General features: G+C 60.4%; 2 protein-coding genes across 2 annotated transcripts in view; one reads left to right on the top strand and one right to left on the bottom strand.

The window, feature by feature from the left end:
* Positions 1-8,013, bottom strand: part of FAM83G (family with sequence similarity 83 member G) — a gene marked incomplete at both ends in the record, with an annotated part of 29,245 nt that extends 21,232 nt beyond the window's left edge. Inside the window, one exon of the mRNA XM_082860143.1 lies at positions 7,492-8,013. Coding sequence (XP_082716269.1) covers positions 7,492-8,013 — 522 coding nt within the window. The remainder of the gene's footprint in view (positions 1-7,491) is intronic.
* Positions 1-23,125, top strand: part of SLC5A10 (solute carrier family 5 member 10) — a gene marked incomplete at its 5' end in the record, with an annotated part of 55,087 nt that extends 31,962 nt beyond the window's left edge. Inside the window, 6 exons of the mRNA XM_082860145.1 lie at positions 16,090-16,197; positions 18,334-18,484; positions 22,072-22,240; positions 22,348-22,563; positions 22,753-22,810; positions 22,927-23,125. Of these exons, the coding sequence (XP_082716271.1) occupies positions 16,090-16,197; positions 18,334-18,484; positions 22,072-22,240; positions 22,348-22,563; positions 22,753-22,810; positions 22,927-23,033 (809 nt within the window). The 3' untranslated portion in view covers positions 23,034-23,125. The remainder of the gene's footprint in view (positions 1-16,089; positions 16,198-18,333; positions 18,485-22,071; positions 22,241-22,347; positions 22,564-22,752; positions 22,811-22,926) is intronic.
* Positions 23,126-23,218: the final 93 nt, after the last annotated feature.

Here is a 23,218-nt window from a genome sequence, read left to right as displayed (position 1 = left end):
GGAGCCTGTGCTCCGCAACGGGAGAGGCCACAACAGTGAGAGGCCCACGTACCGCACACACACACAAAAAAGCTTAACAGCAAGCCTCAAAAGTGTTACATTGTTGCCAAGAACCGCATCCCAGAACAAAGCTCCAAAACGTTTAAAGGAAAAAACAAAACTCCCACAACATAAAATTTTCATCACGTCGGGTATCCAATCAAAAATTACCAGACACACAAAGAAACAGAAAAACAATGATCCACATGAGGAAAAAAGTCTACCAAAGTGGACCCAGAATGGATACAGATGTTAGAACTGGCAGACAAAGATGGGTAAACAGTTACAACTGTATTCTGTATGTTCAAAAAGTTACTTAGAGACATGGAAGGTTTTTTAAAACAAACACCAAATTGAAACTCAAGAAGTGAAACAATTCAGCATTTAAGATGACAAATACATTGGATGGGATTAATAGCAGATTAGACACTACAGAAGAAAAGATTAATGAACCTGAAGACCTATCAGTAGAACACAGAGAAAAAAAGACTGAACAACCGAGACCAGAGCATCAGTGAACCTGGGTCAACTTCACAGGTCTAGAGTATGTGTAACTGGAGTCTCAGAAGGTCCCGAGGCAGAGGGTGGGGGAGAGGGGACAGAAAAGCATTTGAAACAAATGACCATAACATTTCCACATTTGATGGAAACTATTCATCCCCAAGCCCAGGACGTTCGATGAATTCCAAGCAGAGGAGACGTGAAGAAACAGACCCCGGCACATCATAATCACATCACTTAAAATCAGTGGCAAAGAGAAAATCTTAAAAGCAGCCAGAAGGGAAAAGATCATCGAATACTGAGGACCAAAGATAAGCAGATGTCTGAGTCAACACAAGCCAGAGGACACCGGAGCAACTAAACGGAGAAACAGCCCAGAATTCCCTACCCAGTCCCAGAATTCCCTACCCAGTCCCAGAATTCCCTACCCAGCGAAAACAGCTTTCAAAACCAAAGACGGAAATAAGGACTTCCTCAGGGACACGAATGCTGAGAGAATTTACACAGGCCGACCTGCACAGACAGAGGGGCTGAGGCCCCAGGGGCTGCACGTGCCCCCAGGGTGCAGCGAGGCTCAGGCTGCCCCTCGCCCACTGGGGTGTGCAGCGGAGACGGGGAGAGCACCCCTCCTGCCCCCAGCCCCCTCCTCCAGCAGCAGGGCTGGGCAGACCTGGCTGCTGTGCCTCAGTTTCCCACACTGAGACATGGCCCCACTCCCCACCCCACCCTGGTGCTCGCAGGACCTGAACGGCCTGGGGAGGAGGCCTCCTGGGTAGATGGGGAGGGAGTCTGTGTACGTGGTAACAATGCCGACCCAAGCCAGGACCAGCTTGCTAACGCTGGTACAGCTGTCCCTTTTCCCGGGGTGAGGGCAGTCACCGTCCCAGAGCCACACAGTCCGCTGGTGGCAGAGGCTTCCTGTTCCTGGGCTCCTCTCTTGGAGGGGGTTCTAGCTGTGACTCCACCCACCACCTCCCAGAGGCCATCCTGGTTCCTGGTTCCCATTAGCACTGCCCGGAGAGTCAGTGCCCGGGGCTCTGCCCCACCTTACGGGCGGGTGGGGTCTGTGGCAAAGCACCTCCCTTCTCCTCAGTCGGGGGAGTTATATGGGAAGACCTGTAGTCCCACCCCTCTGAGGGTTATCAGCTCTGGCACCTTCCGTCTGCACTAAGACAGGAGCCTCATTGAGGCCAGTTAAAGGAGCTGCAGTGGCAAGGGGTCAAGAAGCGCAAGCGCGTCCCACCCAGCCCAGGGGCGAGTCTCTGGCCTTCCCCAGACACGTCAGCCTCCTCACCACAGCTCAGGAATGCTGCAGAGACCAGAGGCTGCGGAGCATGGGGTCAGCTGACCAGGGCTGTGCCCGGCGGATGAGCCCAGAGGAGAAGCCCCTCCCGCTTCCTGCCAGCCCCCAGGGGCCTCGGAGTCCTCCAAGCTTCCGGGCGCAGGATCCAGCCCAGCCCACAGTCTCAGAGGATGGCACGAGCCAAGGATTTTCAAACTGGAAAATCGTAGCCACAAATTCGAAGATGTTTAAAAGCTCAGCTTCTCCAGGATCCAAGAGCAGCGGACGCTGTGGGGTCGCGGAGCACCCTACAGCCCCAGGGACCGGCCTGGAGAGGACTTGCCTGAGGTCACAGAGCCAGCCCGGCAGGGCAGAGGCTCCTGGGTGCTCTCTGCTGCGTTCTCCTGAGCCCCTGCTTGAACCCTCCAGGATGGGGGGCTCACCACTTCTCCAGCCAGACTACTCCCAGAGGGGCCATGGATGGGGACAGAGGGAAGAGAACTGAATCCGTGTCAGACACCACGCTTTTTTTCCATGTCAGTCTCGCCGCAACTTTGGGGCAGGTGTTGGCATCACGTGGCACTGAGGAGGACAGGATGGAAGGTCAGAGAGGCGGAGTGGCTAACTTGGGCAACGTGGCCGGGGTCCCGTGATACGAGAAAGACTGTCTTCCCACCACCGCCCCACGTGCCATTTAATCTGGGAAGGGCGTGAGCCTGGGGATCACCGGGGCCTCAAGAAAAAGGCTGGTGCGGCCCACCGGCTGGGCCTGCCTGGACGTGGGGCGTGGTCCCAATAGGGCGCAGTCCTGCCCCCGCGCTGAGCATTCTCATGACTGTTACTGCCTTAATTAAGACAAGTGCCCGATCCCCATTTTACAAATGAAGAATGTGAGGCCCAAGGTCATGCGGCTAGGGGCCGGGTGAACCAGGGGCCTCTGAGAGGACTGCCCGCCTCTGCTGGTCCAGGGGGAGGACCCTCGGCTGCAGGGCGAGCCTGCCGGACCAAGGAGACCAGGAGCTCAGTCTAGACCTGCCACCCAAGACTCTGGTGTGACCTTCAGCAGGCCCTGGCGCACTTTGAACCTTGGTATCATCATCTGTGATGTGAGTGTGACGACAGGCCCTGCCTCCCGGGGTCTTGGGAGGGAGGGCAGTGCCGGCCGGGGTGGGGCTACCACCCCAGGAGCCTGGCGTGCACCCAGCCCAGAGGTGCCAGCCCTCCTTGCTGGCAGAGCCGCTTCTGACTCCCCAGACTCAATTAAGACGCAAACACCGCTGGTAGGAAGCCTTTGGAGAGGACGGGAGGCCGACCCCTGGGATTATGTTATCAGATGGTTCGCCACCTGGCAGGTGGGGCCCCGGGCTGGGAAGTGCTCCCCAGACCCACTGCATGAGGCTGCGCGGGCGCTGCCCCTCTAGGCTCCAGTGTGTCCCAGGGAACAGTCCACTGGGCCGCCCCTGGGGCCTCTCAGGGCGTCGAGGCTGTGCTGGTACCGCCTGATTGGGGACAGCAAGAGCCCCCCTCCTGGTCCCAGGGGCCTTGGCCCCCCATGACCCTGTGCTCACCAGGCCTTGGTGTGGTCAGACTTCTGCCCCTGCCGGAGCCCAGAGTCTAGGAGCCTCGTGAAAATGCTTTTACTGCCCTGAGTCAAGCTGGGGGCCCGCAGCAAGGCTCCACGGCTCCCAAGAGGGGCAGGGCTCAGAAAGAACATCCAAGACGCTGCTTCTCCAGAGAAACGGGCTCATTGACCTCAGAGCTGGGCTCTGGGCCAGATCCTCCAGGGATCGGCTCGGCGACAAGTTACCTGCCCTCTGTGAGCCCCTCTAAGCCTCAGTTTCCTCATCTGCACGGAAGGGACGCTACCTGACACCATGGAGCTGGGAGGATCCAGGCAGGTAAAGTACCTGCTCAGCACCTGATGTACAGCTGGGATTTCATAAGTGCCTCATTAAGTGCTTTTCTTCTCCTGGGGCCAAGCCGTGAGCCAGGACTGCAGTGTGGGAAGGCAGGGGCCTGACAGGAGAGACGTGGGGTCATGCGGGCATTGTGGAGCCTGCTTCCAGTCCCTTCCTGCTGTGTGGCCCTGGGCAAGAAACTTAATGCCCCTGGCCTGGCAGGCACGAGCTCCGGGTTCTGGTCCAGCCTCCACCACTCACTCTCTTTCGTGCTCCCCCAGGTTCCTCACGTGCGCACGATCCACCCCTGCCCCTAGGGTCCCTGGTGAAGGGGTCCTGGAGGGGGTGGAGCGGTGCCTAGCATCTCCTGGATGAACAGCTTGCTAGAGCATCTACTCCCTTTTTTGGCCGAGGCAGGCCCTCCCCAGTCCCAGCCCAACCCAGTCCAGCCTCACCCCTCTCTTGCAGAGGCTGCAGCAGCCTAGGCGTGATGCTACAGGCCCGGCCTCTGGTATGCAGCTGGAACCCCACGGCAGGTTTTTCCCTGGATAAATCACTGGCTCCCGGGGGCTGGGGGAGGGGCAAGCAGATGACCTTCCATCTCTGGGGCCTGCTCAGGGCCACCCAGCCGGTGGAGTCAGACCCTGGGCCCACTGGTCTTCGTCCCAGAGGAGTCCAAGAAGGACAGGGCAGCAGGGTGTCAGAGCCGAAGGGATCCTTAAGAGGCGTCAATGCCTATACCCATTTTACAGATGGGATGACTGGGGCTCGTGCCAGGTCACACAGCGGTGGAGGCAGAGCAGGGACCTGACCCCAGCACCCCTGGCTCCTGGCACTGTGGCCCATTAGTTCCAGTCTAATCTCCTGGGAAATGGGGGGACTCAGCGTTAGCCTTGATGGGAACACAGCCGCTCCCGGCGGGGACGGGCTGAATGTATGCTGTGTCACTTCCCTGCCCCAGGGTCGGCCCGCTGTGCTGACGACAGGCCAGGCTGAGGAGGCAGTGGGCTGGGCCGCCCTGACTCAGCACCACCAGTTCCAGCCCAGGCGCCCTGGTGGGCAGGGGGCCAGCATCTTGTCCAGGCAGCTGGACAGCGGGATCCCCATCCCAGTGGGGGAGAGAGGCCACTGTCCCTGCATTGGTACTGGGGGTGAGAGGAGGATGCGGGGGCGAGGGGAAAAGAGGTGATTCACGGGGAGAGATAAGGTAGGGAGAGCTCCCGGCAGACAGGCGGGCAGCCCAGGCAGAACACCCTGTCAGCATCCATCAGCGTCACAGCCCGGCCCCTGGGAGCCTGGGAAGCAGCAGAGCAGGGGAGGTGGGAGGGTTGCAGGTAGCTTGGATGAGCTGCCCCTCCCTGCCCTGCCTCTCACTGCATCCTGCCAAGGCCAGGGCAGGACAGGCAGGGGACCTGTCCTGGAGTCTGAGGACAACACAGGTCTGGTCCCTCCCTACTCCTCCACCCAAGAGCTAACCAGGTGACCTTGGCAGGGGTTAACCAGTGCGGCCTCAGTTACTACATCTTAAAAATGGAACAGATGGCGCTACACGAGATTATATAGTGCCCGGCACTCAATAAACAGCACCTCTGGTTATCAGGGCAGCCCGTACACACACACCCACCCCACACTGGCCATGGGCCCCAGGGTGGACATGGCAGGGAAGATGCAGGCTGGAAAGCAGGGGACAGATGTGAACAAATCCCCGTCCTCCGCCCTTGGTGTCCCCGTCTGAGAGGAGGCACTTGGCCTCTGAGGCCCCTCCTGTTGGGCCTGTGGCTCCCTGCTGTCTGAGCGTGGGGGCAGGGGTGGCATCAGTGAGCCTCCCTCTAGGAGCGATGAAAGCAGGGGGCAATGCCCACCTGTCCCACCTGTTGGGGGCTGCAGGACAGCACCAACTGGGACCACACAGACCGGGGTTCAGACCTGGGATGGACTTCCTCCTGGCTGTCACCTTACACAGGTGATGCCGATAATCTTGGGGGGCTTTTGTGGGGAGCATATTAAGTTACGGGGGGGCATGGGACTGCATGGGGTGGCTGGGTCTCAGCTCCGGCCATAGAGACGAGAGACGTAGGGAGGAGGCCCCGGTGCCCAGCATGGCCCCAGGCTCCCCTATCTGGCCCCATCACTGGGCCAGGCCGTCTGTCTTTCTGTCTGGGGGAGATTAGACTCTCCAGCTGTTCCTGTGCCGTCTGGGATCTGGGATCTGCCTCTGTCCTACTCCTGGTGGGGAGCAGGGCCATGGGGGGCGGGGAGGAGCCGGGGCACCGCAGGTCAAGTCCCCACCCAGGGCCTCAACTTCTCCAGTTTTAAAAAGGGAGAGGAGGCTGGGTAATGGGATCCCAACAGGCCCTCCCGGGGGACTGGGTCCCATGACCTCCAGCCAGGCGCCCACGTCAGCAGCGCCCTCCTACCCCACAGCAGGAGTGGTGTGGGTTATTCAGCCTGAAAACGGTGAAGGCCCCTCCCCCCTTCCTCCACCTCTTTCTCACTCAGTCACTGGACTCCGTCCTCACAGCTTTCATCCTCGCCACCTCCATTTCACAGACCAGAAACCCGAAGCCCCAGAGCTGCCTGGGACCAGGCCAAGGGCCAGGCTCCCCAGCACAGGCTCTCCGACCCGGCCAGGCCCTTCGGGGGACAGGGACTCCACCCTTCTGGAAACTTAAGCCATGGCCGCCTTGTCAGCTCCTACCCACTTCTGTTCTCTGTGCCCAAGAGCTCCCCTGGCCCCTGTCTGTCCTCCAGGACGGTCCCCAAAGCCACCGTTTGGGTCTCGAGCAGACCCAGAAGACTGAAAGTGTTAAACTCTGCTAGAAATACCTCGTCCCACAAGCCAAGGCCAGGACAGAACGGCTGAGCACTCGCTGCTCTCTCCTGAGCCCAGACCCAGCTTCAGAAGCGTCCTCAGCACAGCTCACGAGGCAGGGCTTATCAGTCATCTCAGAACGTGCTCTGAAACCACGGAAGCGTGAAGGAGCACCGGCTCACCAGCCGAGGCCTGGGTGGCTGCCAGGGGCGAGACCCCTTCTCAGAACGCGTGTCAGTGTGCCGGCACACTGCACAGCTCGGCAGGGGTCGCTCCAGGGGAGGTCCGGACGACGCTTGAGGTTCCTCCAGTCCAGGCAAACGACCCTCATCTGGACTCGCTCCGCTCCCACCCCTGAGGTCCGCACCATCGCCATCCCTCACATCCCAGCCTGGAAAGGTTCTGCCATTGCAAAGCTCACCGAGAGGCTCAGGGAGGGTCACCCAGCGTGGCCAGGAAGCAGGCACGCTTGAACTTGGATCTCCAAGCCAGCCTCAGACGGACTCAGACTACCTCTTAGTCTCCATGCCTACCTCCCGCCCCAGCCTCTCTCCGCCACCCCACAAAAGCATCGCCAGAAAGCTCCCGGCATGTAGGCGCGTGGGCCTGGGAGCCTCCTGCTTCTCAGGTGTGAATCAGAGCCATCCTGAGGGGCAGTGAGAGAAAGCCGCGTGATCTTCCCTGCCCCACCCCATCGCAGCACCTTCGTCTGGGGAACCTGCTCACCAGGTCTGGGGAAGTCAGCAACAGCCCCCAACAATGCACAAAGGCCCTTTGAGCTGGGGCGGCCGCTGTCACCTTTCAGAGGACCCAGGGGCCCTACCCCTCTGCAAAGAAACCAAGGAGCCCCGTGAAGGCAGGAGGGGAGGCAGCCAACAGACCAGGCTGGGCTCTGAGTGAGAGTGTGCTCGGCGCCGGCGAGGCTGCCGCGTCCTCTCCGGGGACTCGCGCTGGCTCACCTTCTGGGCCTGGCTGACCATCTTGCGCACCACCTCCTTGATGTGGGCCTGCCCGTCGATGGGGGGCTGCATGTAGACGCTGGCCCGGGTCACACCCCGGTAGGCGATGGTGTCCGGCCAGCCCAGGTCCAGCTTTGGGATGGAGCGGTCAGACTTCTGGGGCCAGTACTCCAGCGAGGGCAGCGTCTCGGCCTCGGTGCGGGCCCCCTCTTCCCCGCTGCCCTCTTCGCCGTCACCGAGCTCGCCGTCCTCGGGCCCCCGGGGCTGGCCGCTGGCCCGAGGGTCCTCGGAGCCGGGGTCATACACCTCAATGGTCTCCACGATGCGCCTGAGCTCCAGCTCCGAGAGGAAGTCGCGGATGTTCTCCCGCTTCAGCACCTCATAGAAGGCGTCGGGGCCGCGGGCCACCAGGGCCTCCAGCGCCAGCCGCTGCCCCTCGCTGTAGAAGAACTCGGGTTTGGCCTCGCTGGAGCGCCAGTTGACGTGGCTGTCGTCCAAGCACTGCACCTGGGAGAAGGCCATGGCGGGAGCCTCTGCCGCGGGCTGGACGCACGTTCAGCAGGTCTGGAGCCCGGTCGCCGGCCTGGCGCAGCGCGTTCTGGGGCCTCTCGCCGCCGCCGCCGCCGCCGCCGCCGCCGCCGATCCTCTGCCCCCGGGAGCCTGCGGGAGGGGCGGGCTGCAGGGTCGGGTCAGAGCGCAGGCGGGGCCGCGGAGGGGCGGCCGCGCGGAGGAGGGGCCGGCGGGGGGTGTGTGTGGGCGGCACGCCTCCCGCCCCGGGTGCCGGAACCTGCAGGGGACGGGGGCCGGCGTCCCAGAGGATTTCTGGAGCTGCCAGAGGTCCAGGGCGACCTCTGGGGGGAACTAGGCCAGGAAGGGGACTTCCCAGAAGTTTCCTAGAGGGGCAGGAGGTCGTCCGCTCTCCGACGATCTCTGGCCCTGCTCGGCGGCGCCCCGCATCCCGAGGGCTTCCGGGATGGGATGAGGTCTCGAAAGCCCCCGGGCCCGCGATCGGCAGCCCGAGGGGCCTGTGCGGAGGAGGCTCGGGGCAGCGCGCCGGCGGGCGGGTCGCCGGGGGGCCCGGGGTCGGGGGCGCGGGCCAGGTCTCGCTTACCGGGCGGCGCGGGCGGAGCGGGTGCACAGGCGGCCTGTGACTCAGTGCCGCCTCGCCCACCCCGCTGCCGCCACCTGCAGTGACGTGAGACCGGGGGCGGAGCCGGAAACCGATTCACCCCTACCCGCGACGGACACAGACGTTGGGCGGTGTGTGTCTGTCTCCTCCGCTGCCACCAGCCCCAGGTAGCCTAATTCTGAACGGCTCAGGGACCCAAGTCCAAGAGCTCCTGGAACATTGCAGCCCAGACAGGGGCAGTGTTCTTCCTGAGGACACACAGCAGTCAACGGCCTTAGCACACCCAGCCCCCAGCCTGTTGGTAACCCTGGTCCCACCCTAACTGTGTCCAGTTTCCCAGGTGGGACGGAAGTCCATGCAGATGCTCAGCTGTCCAGTTGCGGAAGTAGGGTCGGGACCGGGCTGGGAACCACCAAAGCAGAGGTGGGGCAGGTCTGACCCGACCTCAGGAACCTGCAAAGAGCCTGGCGTGGATAGAGCAGGTACCCAGTTCTAGGTCCCAGCCCCGCTCCCTTCTGGGAGCCCTGCCCACCCAGGACTGGTCCCGCATGATGAACCCGGGGGCAGGGAGGGCCTCAGAGGGCGGCTGTGGGCTGGGGTCAGGTCCAGCCCTCTGCCCTGCGTCCTGGGGCTTGGAACCCCGGTTCTGGGGGCGTATGGGAACCACATCTGAAAGCAGGCTGCCAGGGTGGGGACAGCAAAGCCCACGAAACCTGGCCTGACAACGGCCCGCATCCTGCTGCATGCCGCGGGCAGCCAGCCAGGCACCTGGCCCAGTCCTGCCACCACCATCACCTTGCCTGCCCTGCCTGGAGCTGCTTCGTGCTCACCTGGGATTGGGGCCCCGAGGACACTGCTCTTGCTGCCGAGGGCCAGCTGTTGATGTCACTGGGCCTGGGCCCATGAACCCCCCTCCCCCAGGACCCTCACCACCACCCATCTGCCTGTCAGCGTCTTCCCTGGGTCTGCTGCCTCGAGCAGTGATGCGGTGTCCCAGCCCCAGCATGCCTGTGGTCCCCATCGCTGACCCCTCTAGTCCTGCACTCCACCCTGGCCCGGGGGCTTCACAATGTGTCTGAACATAGTGCCCCCAGCCCCTCCGAGGTACATGCACACACACCGGCATCCCCCCGCCCCCGCCCCTGCACATGGTCAGAAGGGGGAGGAAGGTGGTCCCAGGGCCAAGCACTGCCCTGGGAGTCCTGAAGCCTGACTTACAGCCTCTGCCACTGGGGATCTAGACAAGACCTTCTCTGGCCTCAGCTTCTCCTTTTTTTCTTCCCCTGCACGGAGGCCCTGGGGCTCATGAAGGGAGTCCTGGCTCTCAGGGCTGAAGGGCCTGCAGCCCTCCAGCTGCCTGCCCAAAATTATAGATTCACAGGAAGCTGTTAAGAAAAACCAACAGAGAGCTTGCATGTACCCTTCACCCAGTTTCCCCCAATGATGTCATCTTGCATAACCATAGCGTAGTAATACCACAGCCAGAAATCTCGTTCAGATTTCACCAGTTTACGTGTGCTTGTTTCTGTGCGTGTGTGTAGATGTGTGCAAGCTTATCACATGTGTACGTTTGTGTAACCACTATCACAATCAAGATGCAGAGCTGTCCCTCTACACCCAAACCCACACCTCCATCCCTAACCCTGGGCGCCACCGATCTGTTCTCTGGTGATTCATCCAGGTTGGTGTGTATGGCTGTGTTCCTTTCAGTTGCTGCCTGGTACTCCATGGTACTCTAGTCTCTGTTTCTACGAGTTTGGCATTTTTAGTTTCCACATATAAGGGATATCATACAGTATTTATCTTTCTCTGACTTATTTCACTTAGCATAACACCCTCGAGGTCCATCCACGTTGTTGCAAATGGCGGGATGTCTTTCCTTCTCATGGCTGAATGATATTTTCTTATATATGTAAACGTCACAGTTTCTTTATCCGTTTATTATAAGTACTGAAGGACACTTCGACTGTTTCCGTATCTTGGCTATAGTGAATAATGCTGCAGTGAACAGGAGTGCAGATAGCTCTTTGAGGTGGTGATTTCATTTCCTTAAAATATGTAACCTAGATGCAGGATTGCTGGGTCATATGGTAGTTCTATTTATAATTTTTTAAGGAACCTCCATGCTGTTTCCATAGTAGCTGCACCCATTTACACTCCCACCAACGATGTACAAGTGTTTCCTTTTCTGCACATCCTGGCCAACTCTTGTTATCTCTTGTCTTTTTGATAATAGCCATTCTTGCAGGTGTGATGATTTCCCTGATGATTAGTGATGTTGTACAAGTATTTTTCATGTACCTGTTGGCCATTTGTACGTCTCCTTTGGAAAAAATGTCTGTTCAGTTCCTCTGCCCGTCTTTAAATCAGATTTCTGGGGTCTGTGGGGTTTTGTTTTTGCTATTGAGTTGTATGAGTTCTTTACATATTCTGGATATTAACCTTTTATCAGACACACAATTCGCAAATATTTTCTCCCATTCTGTATGTTGCCTTTTCATTTTGTTGATTGTTTCGTTTGATGTGCAGAAACTTTTCAGTTTGATGAAGTCCCACTTGTTTTTTACTTGTTTGTTTTGGGGGTTTTTTGTTTGTTTTTGGTTTTCTTTGCATTTGCTTTTAGTGTCAAATCCAAAAGAATCATTGCGAAGACTGATGTCAAGGAGCTACCACCTATATTTTCTTCTAGGTGTTTCACAGTTCCTGGCCTTTTTTCAAATCTTTAAGCCATTTTGAGTTGATTTCTGCATGTGGTGTGAGATAGGGGTCCAGTTTCATTCTTTTGCCTGTGGCTGTCTAGTTTTCCCAACACCCATTTGTTGCAGAGACTGTCCTTTCCGCATTGTATATTCTTGGCTCCTTTGTCGTAAATCAGTTGACCATATATGCGAGGGGTTTATTTCTGTTCTGTTCCATTGATCTGTGTGTCTGTTTTTGTGCCAATACCACACTATTTTGATTACTATAGCTTTGTGATTTGGTTTGAAATCAGGGAGTATGATGCCTCCAGCTTTGTTTTTCTTTCTTAAGGTCCCGGATCTTTTATGGCTACTCAGGATCTCTTATGGCTCCATACAAATATTTTAGGATGGTTTTTGCTACCTCTGTGAAAAATATCATTGGTTTTTTTTTTTGTTTTTTTTTGGGGGGGGGGTACGCGGGCCTGTCACTGTTGTGGCCTCTCCCGTTGTGGAGCACAGGTTCCAGACGCGCAGGCTCAGCGGCCATGGCTCACGGGCCCAGCCGCTCCGCGGCATGTGGGATCCTCCCGGACCAGGGCACGAACCCGTTGTCCCCTGCATCGGCAGGCGGACTCTCAACCACTGCGCCACCAGGGAAGCCCTCATTGGTATTTTGATAGCGATTGCACTGAATCTGTAGATCACTTTGGACGTTTTAACAATATTAATTCTGCTAATCCATGAGCATGGAATATCTTTCCATTTTTTTGTGTCTTCTTCAATTTCTTTCAGCATCTTACAGTTTTCAGTGTACAAACCTTTCACCTCCTTGGGTTAAATTTTTTCCTAGGTATTTTATTCTTTTTTATGCTACTGTAAATGGGCTTGTTTTCTTAATTCCTTTTTCTGATAGTTCATGGTTAGTGTACAGAAACACAGCCGGTTTTATGTATGGATCTTGTTTGCTGCGACTTTACTGAATTTGCTTCTGCAGCTTTTCTTTTCATCCTTCCCACAGGTGTTTTATGCAGAGCAAAAGCTTTAGTTGTTGTTTTTTTAAATAAGTATTTATGTATTTATATTTTGGCTGTGCTGGGTCTTAGTTGCGGCACACGGGATCTTTTAGTTGAAGCATGCGGACTTCTCAGTTGCAGCATGTGAACTCTTAGTTGCGGCATGCATGGGGGATCTAGGTCCCCGATCAGGGATCGAACCTGGGCCCCCTGCCTTGGGGGTGTGGAGTCTTACCCACTGGACCACCAGGGAAGTCCCAAAGCTTTAGTTTTGATGAGCTCTATTTTATCAAGTTCCCATTTAAGGGATTACGCTTTTGACGTTAAGTCTAAAAACTCTTCACCTTGCCCTAGGTTCTGAAGATATCCTCCTACTTTTTTCCTAGAAGTCTGATAGTTTTACATTTAAATCTGTGATCTATTTTGAGTTAATTTTTTTGTGTAAGGTATGAAATTTAGATTGAAGTTGATTTGTTGGCCTATGGATGTCCCCAGAAGGGTTTTACAGAGAAAGATATAGCCCCAGAGAATAAATACCCAGGATCACATAGTAAGGGATTGGGAGAACTGGACTCAGAGCCAGGTCTGTGTGCTCCCTCCTGTGATATCAGCATCTGAACTGGCTCCCAGGGATAAGCCAGGCTTGCTTGGGAGTGGGGAGCACCTTTATTACCCCTCGGGGGTGTGTGTCCAATGACCAGCTTGGAAGAGGGTCATTTAGTCAGTCAACAAACACAGGCAGAACCTGCCACCCATTGGCTTGTGCTGTGCGCTGTTGGAGTCCGGGCTTCTCCATGGGCCTCATGGTCACGGTCTATCGAGAGGCAGGAAGGACACAAGTCACAGAGTTATTGGTGCTGTGGAGGGTGTTTCCTCAAAGCCTGTAGAGCCCAGACATCCGCAACGAGCTGGGAGGAATCAGTATGAGCTCCCTGGGTTTGAGAAGGGTGTTCCAGGGAGAGGGTACAGAGGCCCAGAGTTGAGGGTGGCAGTGGTCCAGGTGCCCAAGTGGGCAGAGGCTGTAGTGCACAGTTAGAGTCCCCTGATCCCTCCTGCAGGGGATGGAGGCCACAGGAGGCTGTGAGCAGGGAGGATAGTGGGCAGAGTCACGGTTTTAGGGGAGGTGGGTTAGAGGGGGGAGGTGGTGCAGCTCCCCTGGTCCCCAAGCCCAGTGGCTGGACTTGGCATTGGCCGCAGGGAGGGAGGACGTGGGGGGCAAGGAGAGAGGCAGCCCTCAGGCTTCTGGCGTGGGCCCCGGCTGGGTAGGGGTGCTGATGTCAAGGTGGAGCCCAGCGGGGAGCTCCCAGGCCCGTGGAATCCGGTACTCAGGCAAGGCCAGGCCCCTGGCCTGAGGCTACTCCCTCCTGAGTTGGCACAAATGGGGGACTTTGTGTAGGTGGCAGCACCTCTGCTGCTGTCACAAAGGAGAGGTGGTTCTTACTTGCTGCTTAGGCAGGCAAGCCCGAGGCGCCCGGAGGCAAGGCCCCGTCCTGGCAGCCTGGAATGGGCTGCAACCGGCCGAATAAACCAGGCAGAATCTCCTGACTTGGCCTTTCTGAGCCATCATGTGGCCGTGACGCATCACCCGTCCCTCCCAGGAGGGCTGGGTCCTCCCGGTGCCAGAGCCAGCCAGTCCAAGCCCAGAACCTGTCACGAGGGACCTGTCACCTGCCCCCACCTGAACCCCAGTGGCCCCAGAGTCCCACCGTGGGACCCCAGGCTCTGTCCCAGGTCTGACTACGTTTCCTAGGAAAGCTATGCCCTTTCTGCTCCTGAGTTCTCTCATATGCATAGCTGTGGGTGGGAGGTGGTAGGGTAGGGCAGCTGGATCAAACAGTGCCTGAACTCCTCCATAGCTCTTTGTGGGGTCCTTTCTCCCTTTCCTCCTCTCCTTCTGTGCCTTTCCCCTTGTTCCCAACCATTCACTTGTTTACTCTTTCATTCATTTACAACTGTTCACAGAGCATCTCCTTTGGGCCCAGCCCCGGACAGGGAGATACCTGGGAGAGGAGATGATTCAAAGCCAGTGTCCACCCTTGCGGAGCTCCCAGTCTGGTGGAGGGCGTAAAATATGCAAACAAACAATTGTGATTGAACCCTGGGCTTTAAGAGCCCTTGGGAGGAAGCTACTCTGCCTTAGCGGGTGGGGACGAGCTGTGGAAGGCTTCGGAGAGCAAGCCCTTCGCAGCAGGCCATGAAGAGGGAGGTGAGCGAGGGTAGGGACAGAGCAGCAGGAGGAGACTGCGTCTGCAAAGGCACAGAGGCATCAGCATGCTGGGCGTGTGTGAAGAGCTGCAAGCAGGTCGGGGTGGCCAGTGCGCGGTGCTGGGATGACAGGACCTGGGACCAGTTGTCCAGGGCCTCGAATGTCATGGCGGGGAGGGGGTTCCTGAGAAGTAAGTGATGTGAGCAAAGCGGTGACTTTGGAAGGATGGAGAGGATGGAAGGGAGGCCGTGAGGAGCTGGTGCCCACCTTGTGGCAGGAGGGAGGACAGTGGGACACACTGAGCCGGAGGTGCCAGGGGTGGGGGCCTGGCGGGGCAGATGCCCTGGAAGCCTGGCACTCGGGGACGCGGGTCATGGGGGAGGGGATGATGCCGCTCCAGCCCCTCTGGCCCTGGGGAGGGGGCCTGAGACCCTCGATGGTGGGTTGGGCATCTAAGGAGCGGCGTTAACCCAGGAGTGCCCGGTCCGCGCAGGGGCTCCAAGTCACGGAAACATCAATGCCCACGCGTGGAAACGTTACCCCCCAAACAGGCCCTGTGGCCGCGTGGCTGAGCGGCGGCCACCGTTTCTGAACTTGCCCCGTAAGCGCATCTGTGTCTCCGAGTTTGATTGCTCTGCGCATTCCTCTGCGGGCCCTGCTGAGAACCCAGGGGGCAGGGGCCAAAGGTGTTGAAGGAGTGCTTCCCAGAGGAACAACAGCACGGGGGTCGACCCTGTCTGTGGCCTCCGCCCGCTCTCGGGAGCCAGGCCCCCCTCCGTCAGGCCCTGAACAGGGTCAGGCTCCAGCGGCTGGTGGGGAGTCTGGGATTTCGGATTCAGGCCAGGTCTGGGCCATCCACTCAATCCTTGTTCACTCAGAGGGCGAGCAGTGGGCGCTGCCCCGCCACGGGGGAGGGTCTGCAGCAGAACCACCTCCCGTGCCGACAGCCCCAGTTGTCCAGGGGAGGTGAAGTGCTGAAAACGAGCGATGAGGGGGGAGGGGGGTTATTTCAGATGGAGGCGATGACTTCTGAGCCGCCCCTGGGAGGGCCTGGGAGAGCAGCACCCAGCACAGAGGCTCGGGTGGGAGGAGGCTGGGGTGCGGGGAGAGGGACAGGGAAGGAGACCGGCCCGAGGAGCTGGGAGTCTGGAGGGTCTTGTGCGGAGCTCTGGGCTCCCTTCTTGTTTGAGGGGTCAGCCCGGGTGGGGGGCCTCCACCTGCCCCTCTGGGGAGGAGGGCTGAGGGCAGGAGGTGGGGGGAAGGAGACCGGACGCCTCACCTGGGCGGGGCTGCCCTGCAGGGGAGCCGGCCTGGTGTGGGCCAGGGAGCTGGGGTCATGGGATGGGCAGCAGGCCGGAGGAGAGGGTGTCAAGGGCCAGAGGAGTCTCTGAGGCCGGCCCCCGCCTCGGCACCCAGCCTGGGAAACTGAGGCCCAGGGCCGAGCAGCCGCTGGTGGCAGATGGTGACGGAGCGGGTGCGGCCAGGCTCCTGTCCTCAGCCCGGGGCTCACCCACCCCAGGGAGGGCGGCGAGGGGCGGGCGGGGGACACTAGGCATCCCTCTCGCGCAGATGACGTGGGCTGTGTGGTACCCTCTGAGTGCCTGCGGGCCTGCGGGGCCGAGATCGGCTGCTCCAACATCGCCTACCCCAAGCTGGTCATGGAGCTGATGCCCACAGGTGAGGCTCCAGCGGGGTCCGGGGAGGAGCCCTGGGGGCGGTGGAGCCCACTCTGGATCCAGTGTGACTCTGTGTGATATCCGTGTGGGATGAGCGTAGCGTGAGGAAAGTAGCAATAATAGAAGACACGCAGGGCACCCACCGTGCGCCAGGTGCCACACCTGGGGCCTCACATGCGGCTAACTCGCGTCCTCTTCTCAGGAACCCTGGGCGCTGTGATCTTCATTCCCACTTTAATTTTTTTTTTTGTCACACTGCACGGCATGTGACGTCTTAGCTCCCCGGCCAAGGATCAGACCCGTGCGTGCCTCCTGCAGTGGAAGCGTGGAGTTTTAACCACCGGGCCACCGGGGAAGTCCCTCATCATCCCCACTTTAGAGATGGGGACACTGAGACCCAGGGTGCCCTGGCCAAGGTCACGTGGCAAGTGAGCTGCAAAGCTGGGTTCTGAGCTTGGGCGGTCTGCCCCCAAGGCTCATCCTCTTAGCCGGTGCTGGCCCGTCCCTCCAGAAAGGCTGCCACTGTCTCCTCTTTCAGGCCTGCTGGGTGTTAGGCCCTTTCACAAACTGCTTCTTTTTTTTTTTTTTTTTTTTTTTGCGGTACGCGGGCCTCTCACTGTTGTGGCCTCTCCCGTTGCGGAGCACAGGCTCCGGACACGCAGGCTCAGCGGCCATGGCTCACGCGCCCAGCCGCTCCGGGGCACGTGGGATCTTCCCGGACCGGGGCACAAACCCGTGTCCCCTGCATCGGCAGGCGGACTCTCAACCACTGCGCCACCAAGGAAGCCCACAAACGGCTTCTTATGTAAGGTTATGAGGCAGAGTTCTTAGCTGCGTTTTACAGATGGGGAAACTGAGGCACAGAGAGAGGAAAGTGACTTGTCCTGGGCCACCCCTCAGCATGGATGCTGGGATTAAACGCAGCCGCACAGGGAAACTGACCGGCATGGGGCTTGGCCGCACTGTGGCTTCCCACCCTGGTGCCTCGTCTGCCCCTTCTGTTCTGGGGGCTCGCTGACACCCAGCCGTGTGAGCCATAACCCCTCTCCAGGCGTTGAGCTCCCTGTGTGAGAAATGGGAGGAGAATAAGCCCCAAGTTAATCCACCTCCCTGAGCAAGGGAAGGAGGTTGGAGAAATGTCTGCAGGAAAACCATGATTTAACTCACTTTCCTCTGGGCCCCATCTCAGTCAGCCTAAGTGAACAGAGAGGGCCATGGGATGCCTGGAAGTCACACAGCAGGTCAGACGCAGAACCAGGGCCAGGCAAGCAATGGCACCTGCAAGTCTGAGCCCTCAGGGGAGGTGGCTTATCCTGGGGTGGGGGAAAGGGGTGTGGAGGACAGGGAATCTGCAGAGGTGGAGGAGGTGCTTAGACACCTGAAGAAAAAGCACAGGAAGCCTTGGAGACAGACTCGAACTGAAGCCCAGAGAGGGGAGGCGACCAGCCTGAAGCCACACATCACTGAGTCCTCTGCACACTCAGCCCCTCTCAAGCCCACGACTGTGGCAGGCTTTGCACAGCAGGGCCTCGCCCACCTCGGTGGGGGCCCCTTGTTCGTTTTCAGCCCATGACCGAGGCGGCTTTTGTCTCCTCTTTGGGCAACCACATCTCCTCTCTCACAGAGCCAACAAGACAGTGTGGCCACGCACAGGAAGCAGCAGGAAACCCCAGGCCCTGGGCCCCTGGGCCCTGCCCAGGACGGGGCCTCCAGGCTGAGGGTCCCGTCCAGGCTGTCCTCACTCCCCCGCCCCACCCCTAAGTTCTGCCGCTGGCCTGCTGTGCATCCCTGGGCAACTCTCTTCCCCTCTCTGAGTTTCCACCTCCTCACCGTCCAATGAAGTCTGGGTGTGAAAGTGCTCTGTCAGCTGGAAGCTCTGTAGAAGCGAGAGGCTGAGAACAGATCCCCGTTGCCAGCAGCCCGCAGGCTCCGGCAGCAGACGCGGGAGCCCCGCCGTTGTCCTCAGCCTCCCATGTCAGGGTCTCTCTCCCACCACCTCCAACCCCCCTACCTCCTCCCTCCTGGGCCTCTACTTGCAGGGACTTGGAGGGGCGTCAGACGGCGGGGCCTGGGCAGGAGGGCTCCCGGGGGCGGGGGCGCGGCCCGGGCAGGGTCACAGCGGCCCCTGTCCCCCCAGGCCTGCGGGGGCTGATGATCGCTGTGATGATGGCCGCTCTCATGTCGTCGCTGACCTCCATCTTCAATAGCAGCAGCACGCTCTTCACCATGGACATCTGGAAGTGGCTGCGGCCCCGTGCCAGGGAGCGGGAGCTGCTGCTGGTGGGACGGTATGGGGGAGGGGCTGAGAGGAGGGCTTCCCCAGCCACACCACCAACCCATGAGGCCCCAGCAGAGTTGGGCTTTGAGGGATGAGTAGGAGTTTGCCAGTTGGAGAAAGGATGACACCAGGAAGGAGAGGAGAGAAGAGACCAGAACATTCTACCCCTCCCACCTTCCACATCGCTCTCCTGGCCACCCCTTCACGGCCACAACCCCCATCTCGGAGGCATCTCTTACCCCAAGCGGAATCTCTGAGGGAATCTGCCAGGGAGAGCCCCCTTCCCTAACCACGCAGAGATCTGCCTTCCCCAGGTCTGAGCCCCTAGCCCCCATGACGGTTCCCAGCTGCCCCAGAGAGGGCCAGAGCCAGCACTCAGGTGTAGCCACACCCACACCATAGCTGTCCCTCTGGCCCCTGTGCCCCTGGCCCCACTGAGCTTCTGCCCACTTCCTCCGAGCCCCACTTGTCCCCTCCTTATTACCTTGATGACTCACCTGATCTTTCTAGACTCTGCTCAAGTGCCCCTCCTCCAGGCAGCCCTCCCTGATACCTGAGACAAAGGAATGAGCCCCCTCCCCTCAAAGCCTCCCACAGGAGCTATAGCCTCGCTCCCATAGCACATGTAGGCCTTGTCGGTCCCACTGGTGTCCCGATGCCCCTCCACGTGGGGGGAGGGGGGTTGTGCCTGGCACAGCCCTCCATCCCCAAGCTTGGCCGAGTATCCGGGAGTCCTTTGGGGTGAAACTCAGTGATGGATGAAGAGGAGTCGATGCCCTCTCAGGAGTCCCACCCTACCTGTCTCCCTCCCAGCCATGCAGCCCCCACTGTGCCGGTCGAGGGGGACCTGGCCCTCTGGTGCTGGGCTTGGCAGCAGTGCCCCCTCCAGCCGGGAGCCTGTGGCGCCCATCCTCAGGGTGGGGTCTCCTGGAGCTCCAGGCAGTCAGCCCGTGATGCAAAGCTGCCGGCCTCTGTCGGGACACGCCGGCTGGCAGGTGTGAGCTCAGGTGCAGCTCAGACCTCGTCCAGAACAGGGAGCCTCTCCCTCGGCTCCCCGGCGGCTTCTGTGTCAGCACCTGGACCACCCCTCCCAGCCCCTGCTGGACCAGCTCCTCCCTGAGCCCCTCCAGCCCCGGCTTCCCGGGAACTGGGGCCCGGACGTCCTCCTGCCGCCCAGGGTGTGCCTCGGCCCCCTGGCCTGGACACTGGTAGCCTCAGTCCCCCCTTGGCGGCTCCACGTCCCCCGCCTGCTACTTCCCAGCCTCCCGCTCCCACCTGAAGCCAGAGTCCTGAGCCGGTCTTCCCTCTAAGCCAGCTCAGCCCCCCGCAGGGCACCCTTGACCCTCCTTCTCACCCATCCACCCAGGTAAGCCCGCCCCGGGCCCTGCCAGCCTGCCTGCGGGCACCCGGCTGTGTGATGTGGGCTGGGCTGCTCACCTTCTCTGGGCCCCAGTTATCTCAGCTGCCAGGTCGGTGGGGTGGAAAGGGCCCAGTGCTGGGTGTGCGGCCAGGGCTTAGCCCTACCACGCCTCCGTCTTGAAGCACCAGGACAGCCCCCAGCGCCCCCAGCCTGCTCCCTGCCCAACAGCGCTGTTCAAGCTGTTTCCAGCCGTGTGGGCTCTGGATCCTTGGAGCTCAGTCCAAGGAGAGATGGGACTCCCAGAGTGCAGGGCAGCAGAGGGCACCCTGAGCCTGGGATGCGGCCATCACGGGGATGCTGGGGAACCCCCACCCAGGTCTCCTCAGGTTCGGGGGGCCAGAGGAGCTATCATAAGCCTGGGGCCGTGACCACCTCATGCCTGGGGCCCCGATCTTTGCCAGCCCCCAGCCCCACTCCCCGGTCCTCCCCTGCAGCCCCTTCTGTCCACCCTTCTCTGTTATTCAGTCCACTACTGCTGGCCCTCCCTGGGACCCTGCATCAAACTGGGCAACATAGGGGACCCAGAGAGGTCTCAGAGCCCCCCCAGCCCTTGAGGGGCTCCTCTGCGACCATGGCTGCAGCCCAGGGGCAATGGAGGAGGCCAGTCATCCTGACGGCAGAGTGGGGGGGGGGCAGGGTATCAGGAAGACTTCCTGGAGGAGGAGGGTCTTGAGCTGGGCCTCGGTGGACAAGGGGGTTTTGCTGGGGAAGGAGTTGAGAAGGGCATTCCAGGCAGAAGGAACAGCCTCTGGGTCCCTCTGACAGCCTGGTGGTGGCTGAGTCATCAGACCAAACCCAAGAGGGCAGTAAGAGGGCCAGGGCCCCACTCTAGGCCGGGCTGGAGAGGACTAGCCCCACAAGAGATGCTGAGTCTGGTGTTGGACGCGGGGCCTGTTGGAGGAGGGCAGGGTGGAGCCTGCCGGTGCCTCTGAAGCGGGCAGCGCTGGCTGCCTGCCAGGCGGAGGGTTAATTAGCCCTAATCAAGGGGGTGCCTCCTTCCTCCTTCTGGCGTGGAAGGGAAGGGAAGGACAGGAGGCAGGAGGGCCCGCCCCAGCCGCACACATGGCCTCTGTCATTCCTATTGTGCTGTCCGGGGTTCCAGGGGGTCTCACGCATCACCCACCTCTGAGGGTAAGGGGCGTCCAGCTGACCCAGGACACAGCCGAGGGACTCTCAGCCAGGGAGAGGCATACGGACACCTCGCCCCAGCTCTGTCCCCCTAGCCAGGTTCCACACCCCTCAAAGCTGCAGGGTCACCTCCTCCTGGAAGCCTTCCTGGTTGGATGCTTCCTCTGGGCTCCTTCAGCACAGCCCTGAGCACAGGATGACAGGCTCATCTGTTTTCTTTGCTCCACTCTGGGTGCTGGGCAGGGACCAGGCCTGCTCGGCACCAAGTCTGGGTCCCTAAGCCACGCCCTGCTCTCCGGTGGGCTCCTCATGAATGCCTCGTGGAGGAACGAGTGAAGGGTGTCCCTGCTGCGGGGGCGGCGGGGGGTGCGCCCAGCGGGAGGCAGGCAGGAGCTGAGAGGAGGATTCCACGCAGGGTGGGCCAGGGAAGGGGCTTCGCAGCTGAGACCGCTGGGCTCCAAACCTTGCACTCCGGCTGGAGGTCGCCCAGTAGTGGATGTGAGTCCACAGCCTAGGGCTGTAGGGGGTGGGGGGGTGCCAACCAGAGGCCACGGCGCCTTCAAAGGCCCACCAGGGTTAGAGGAACGCTGGGAGGTCAGTCTGGCCTGAATGTGAGGGCAGGGGGTCATTTGTGCAGTCAAGGATGTGCATTGAGCACCTACTGTGTGCCGGGAGATGCAGCAGTGAACTAGCAGGATGAGGCTGCTGCCGCCGCGAGTGGGAGATGGACAGCAAGCACAGAGAGGTTGGGACGGTGCCTTGAAGGTGGGCAGGAGAACTGGGGGGCCACGGGGGCCACTGTGAGACCCCAGGGATGAGCGTGAGAACACAGGCTGAGTCAGGGGCAGTTCCTGCCAGCGGCTGGGAGCCATGGAAGGGTCTGGAGAGGGCCAGATCAGCCACATCCCTGGAGGAGTGGACAGGGGCCAGGGAGGAGGCTGGAGCTGGAGCAGCAGGGGACAGATGGAGGGCAAGCCTTAGGGACCGGTGGGAGGCGAGGCAGGGCTGAGGAGAGGTCTCGAGGGACGGCCCGCTGCTGCCGCCCGCAGGCTGGTCACTGTGGTGCTCATCGGCGTGAGTGTGGCCTGGATCCCGGTCCTGCAGGGCTCCAACAGTGGGCAGCTCTTCATCTACATGCAGTCGGTGACCAGCTCCCTGGCCCCCCCGGTGACCGCGGTCTTCGTCTTGGGCATCTTCTGGCGGCGGGCCAATGAGCAGGTGGGTTGGGGCTGGGCGCACATCTCCCCCTGCCGCCTGTGTGCCTGGGTCGGGGGGAAGCCTGGCCTTCCTCCCGAGGCCCCAGCTGCCCTGCCTCCTCCCCCCAGGGGGCCTTCTGGGGCCTGATGGCGGGGCTGGCGGTGGGTGCCACCAGGCTGGTGCTGGAGTTCCTGCACCCGGCCCCGCCCTGCGGCCACCCCGAGGACCGGCCTGCCGTCCTGCACAGCATCCACTACCTGCACTTCGCCGTGGCTCTCTTCATGCTCAGCGGGGCCGTGGTGGTGGCTGGGAGCCTGCTGACGCCAGCCCCCCAGGGCATCCAGGTGAGCCTGGCCTGACCCCTGACCCTCTCCGACTCAGGAATTTTCTAGCTCTTGACCCGTAACCCCATCCGGCCCTGGTTCCTGGCCCTTTTTGAACTTGGCTGCCCTCTCACCATCACTGACCCCTGATCCCGTCTGGGCCCACCCACGTCCCACCACCCTCACCCTCACCCTCACCCTTCCCTGCAGATCGAGAACCTTACCTGGTGGACCCTGGCTCAGGACCTGCCCCCGGGAGCCAAAACAGGTGTGTGTGTGACCCTAAGGCGCTCCTTCTCACTCCCACCCACAGCGGGGCTGGAGGCAAGGGCCCCGGGTGGGAGCCTGTGGCCCTCATCTGCCCCCGCCTCCCACCCCCTTCAGGTGACCCCCGAGCATCCCAGAAACATGCTTTCTGGGCCCGCGTCTGTGGCTTCAACGCCATCCTCCTCGTGTGTGTCAACGTCTTCTTCTACGCCTACTTCGCCTGACACCGTCCCCGGACGCCCCCCTTCCCCACCAAGGACACGGAGGCCCAGAGGAGGGTGGCGCCCCTCGTGGCCACAGGGCAGGTCAGTGCCCCGGGGCTGGCTGAGCCCGCAAAGCAGGAGCTCTGAAAAATTAGGGAGGAAATGGGAAAAAAGAATGTGCGGTGCTTCCGAAACAGTAGTCGTAA

Source organism: Leucopleurus acutus, assembly GCF_964270905.1.
Source record: "Leucopleurus acutus genome assembly, chromosome: 19".
Taxonomy (NCBI): domain Eukaryota; kingdom Metazoa; phylum Chordata; class Mammalia; order Artiodactyla; family Delphinidae; genus Leucopleurus; species Leucopleurus acutus.
This window is presented reverse-complemented; position numbering and strand designations above follow the sequence as displayed.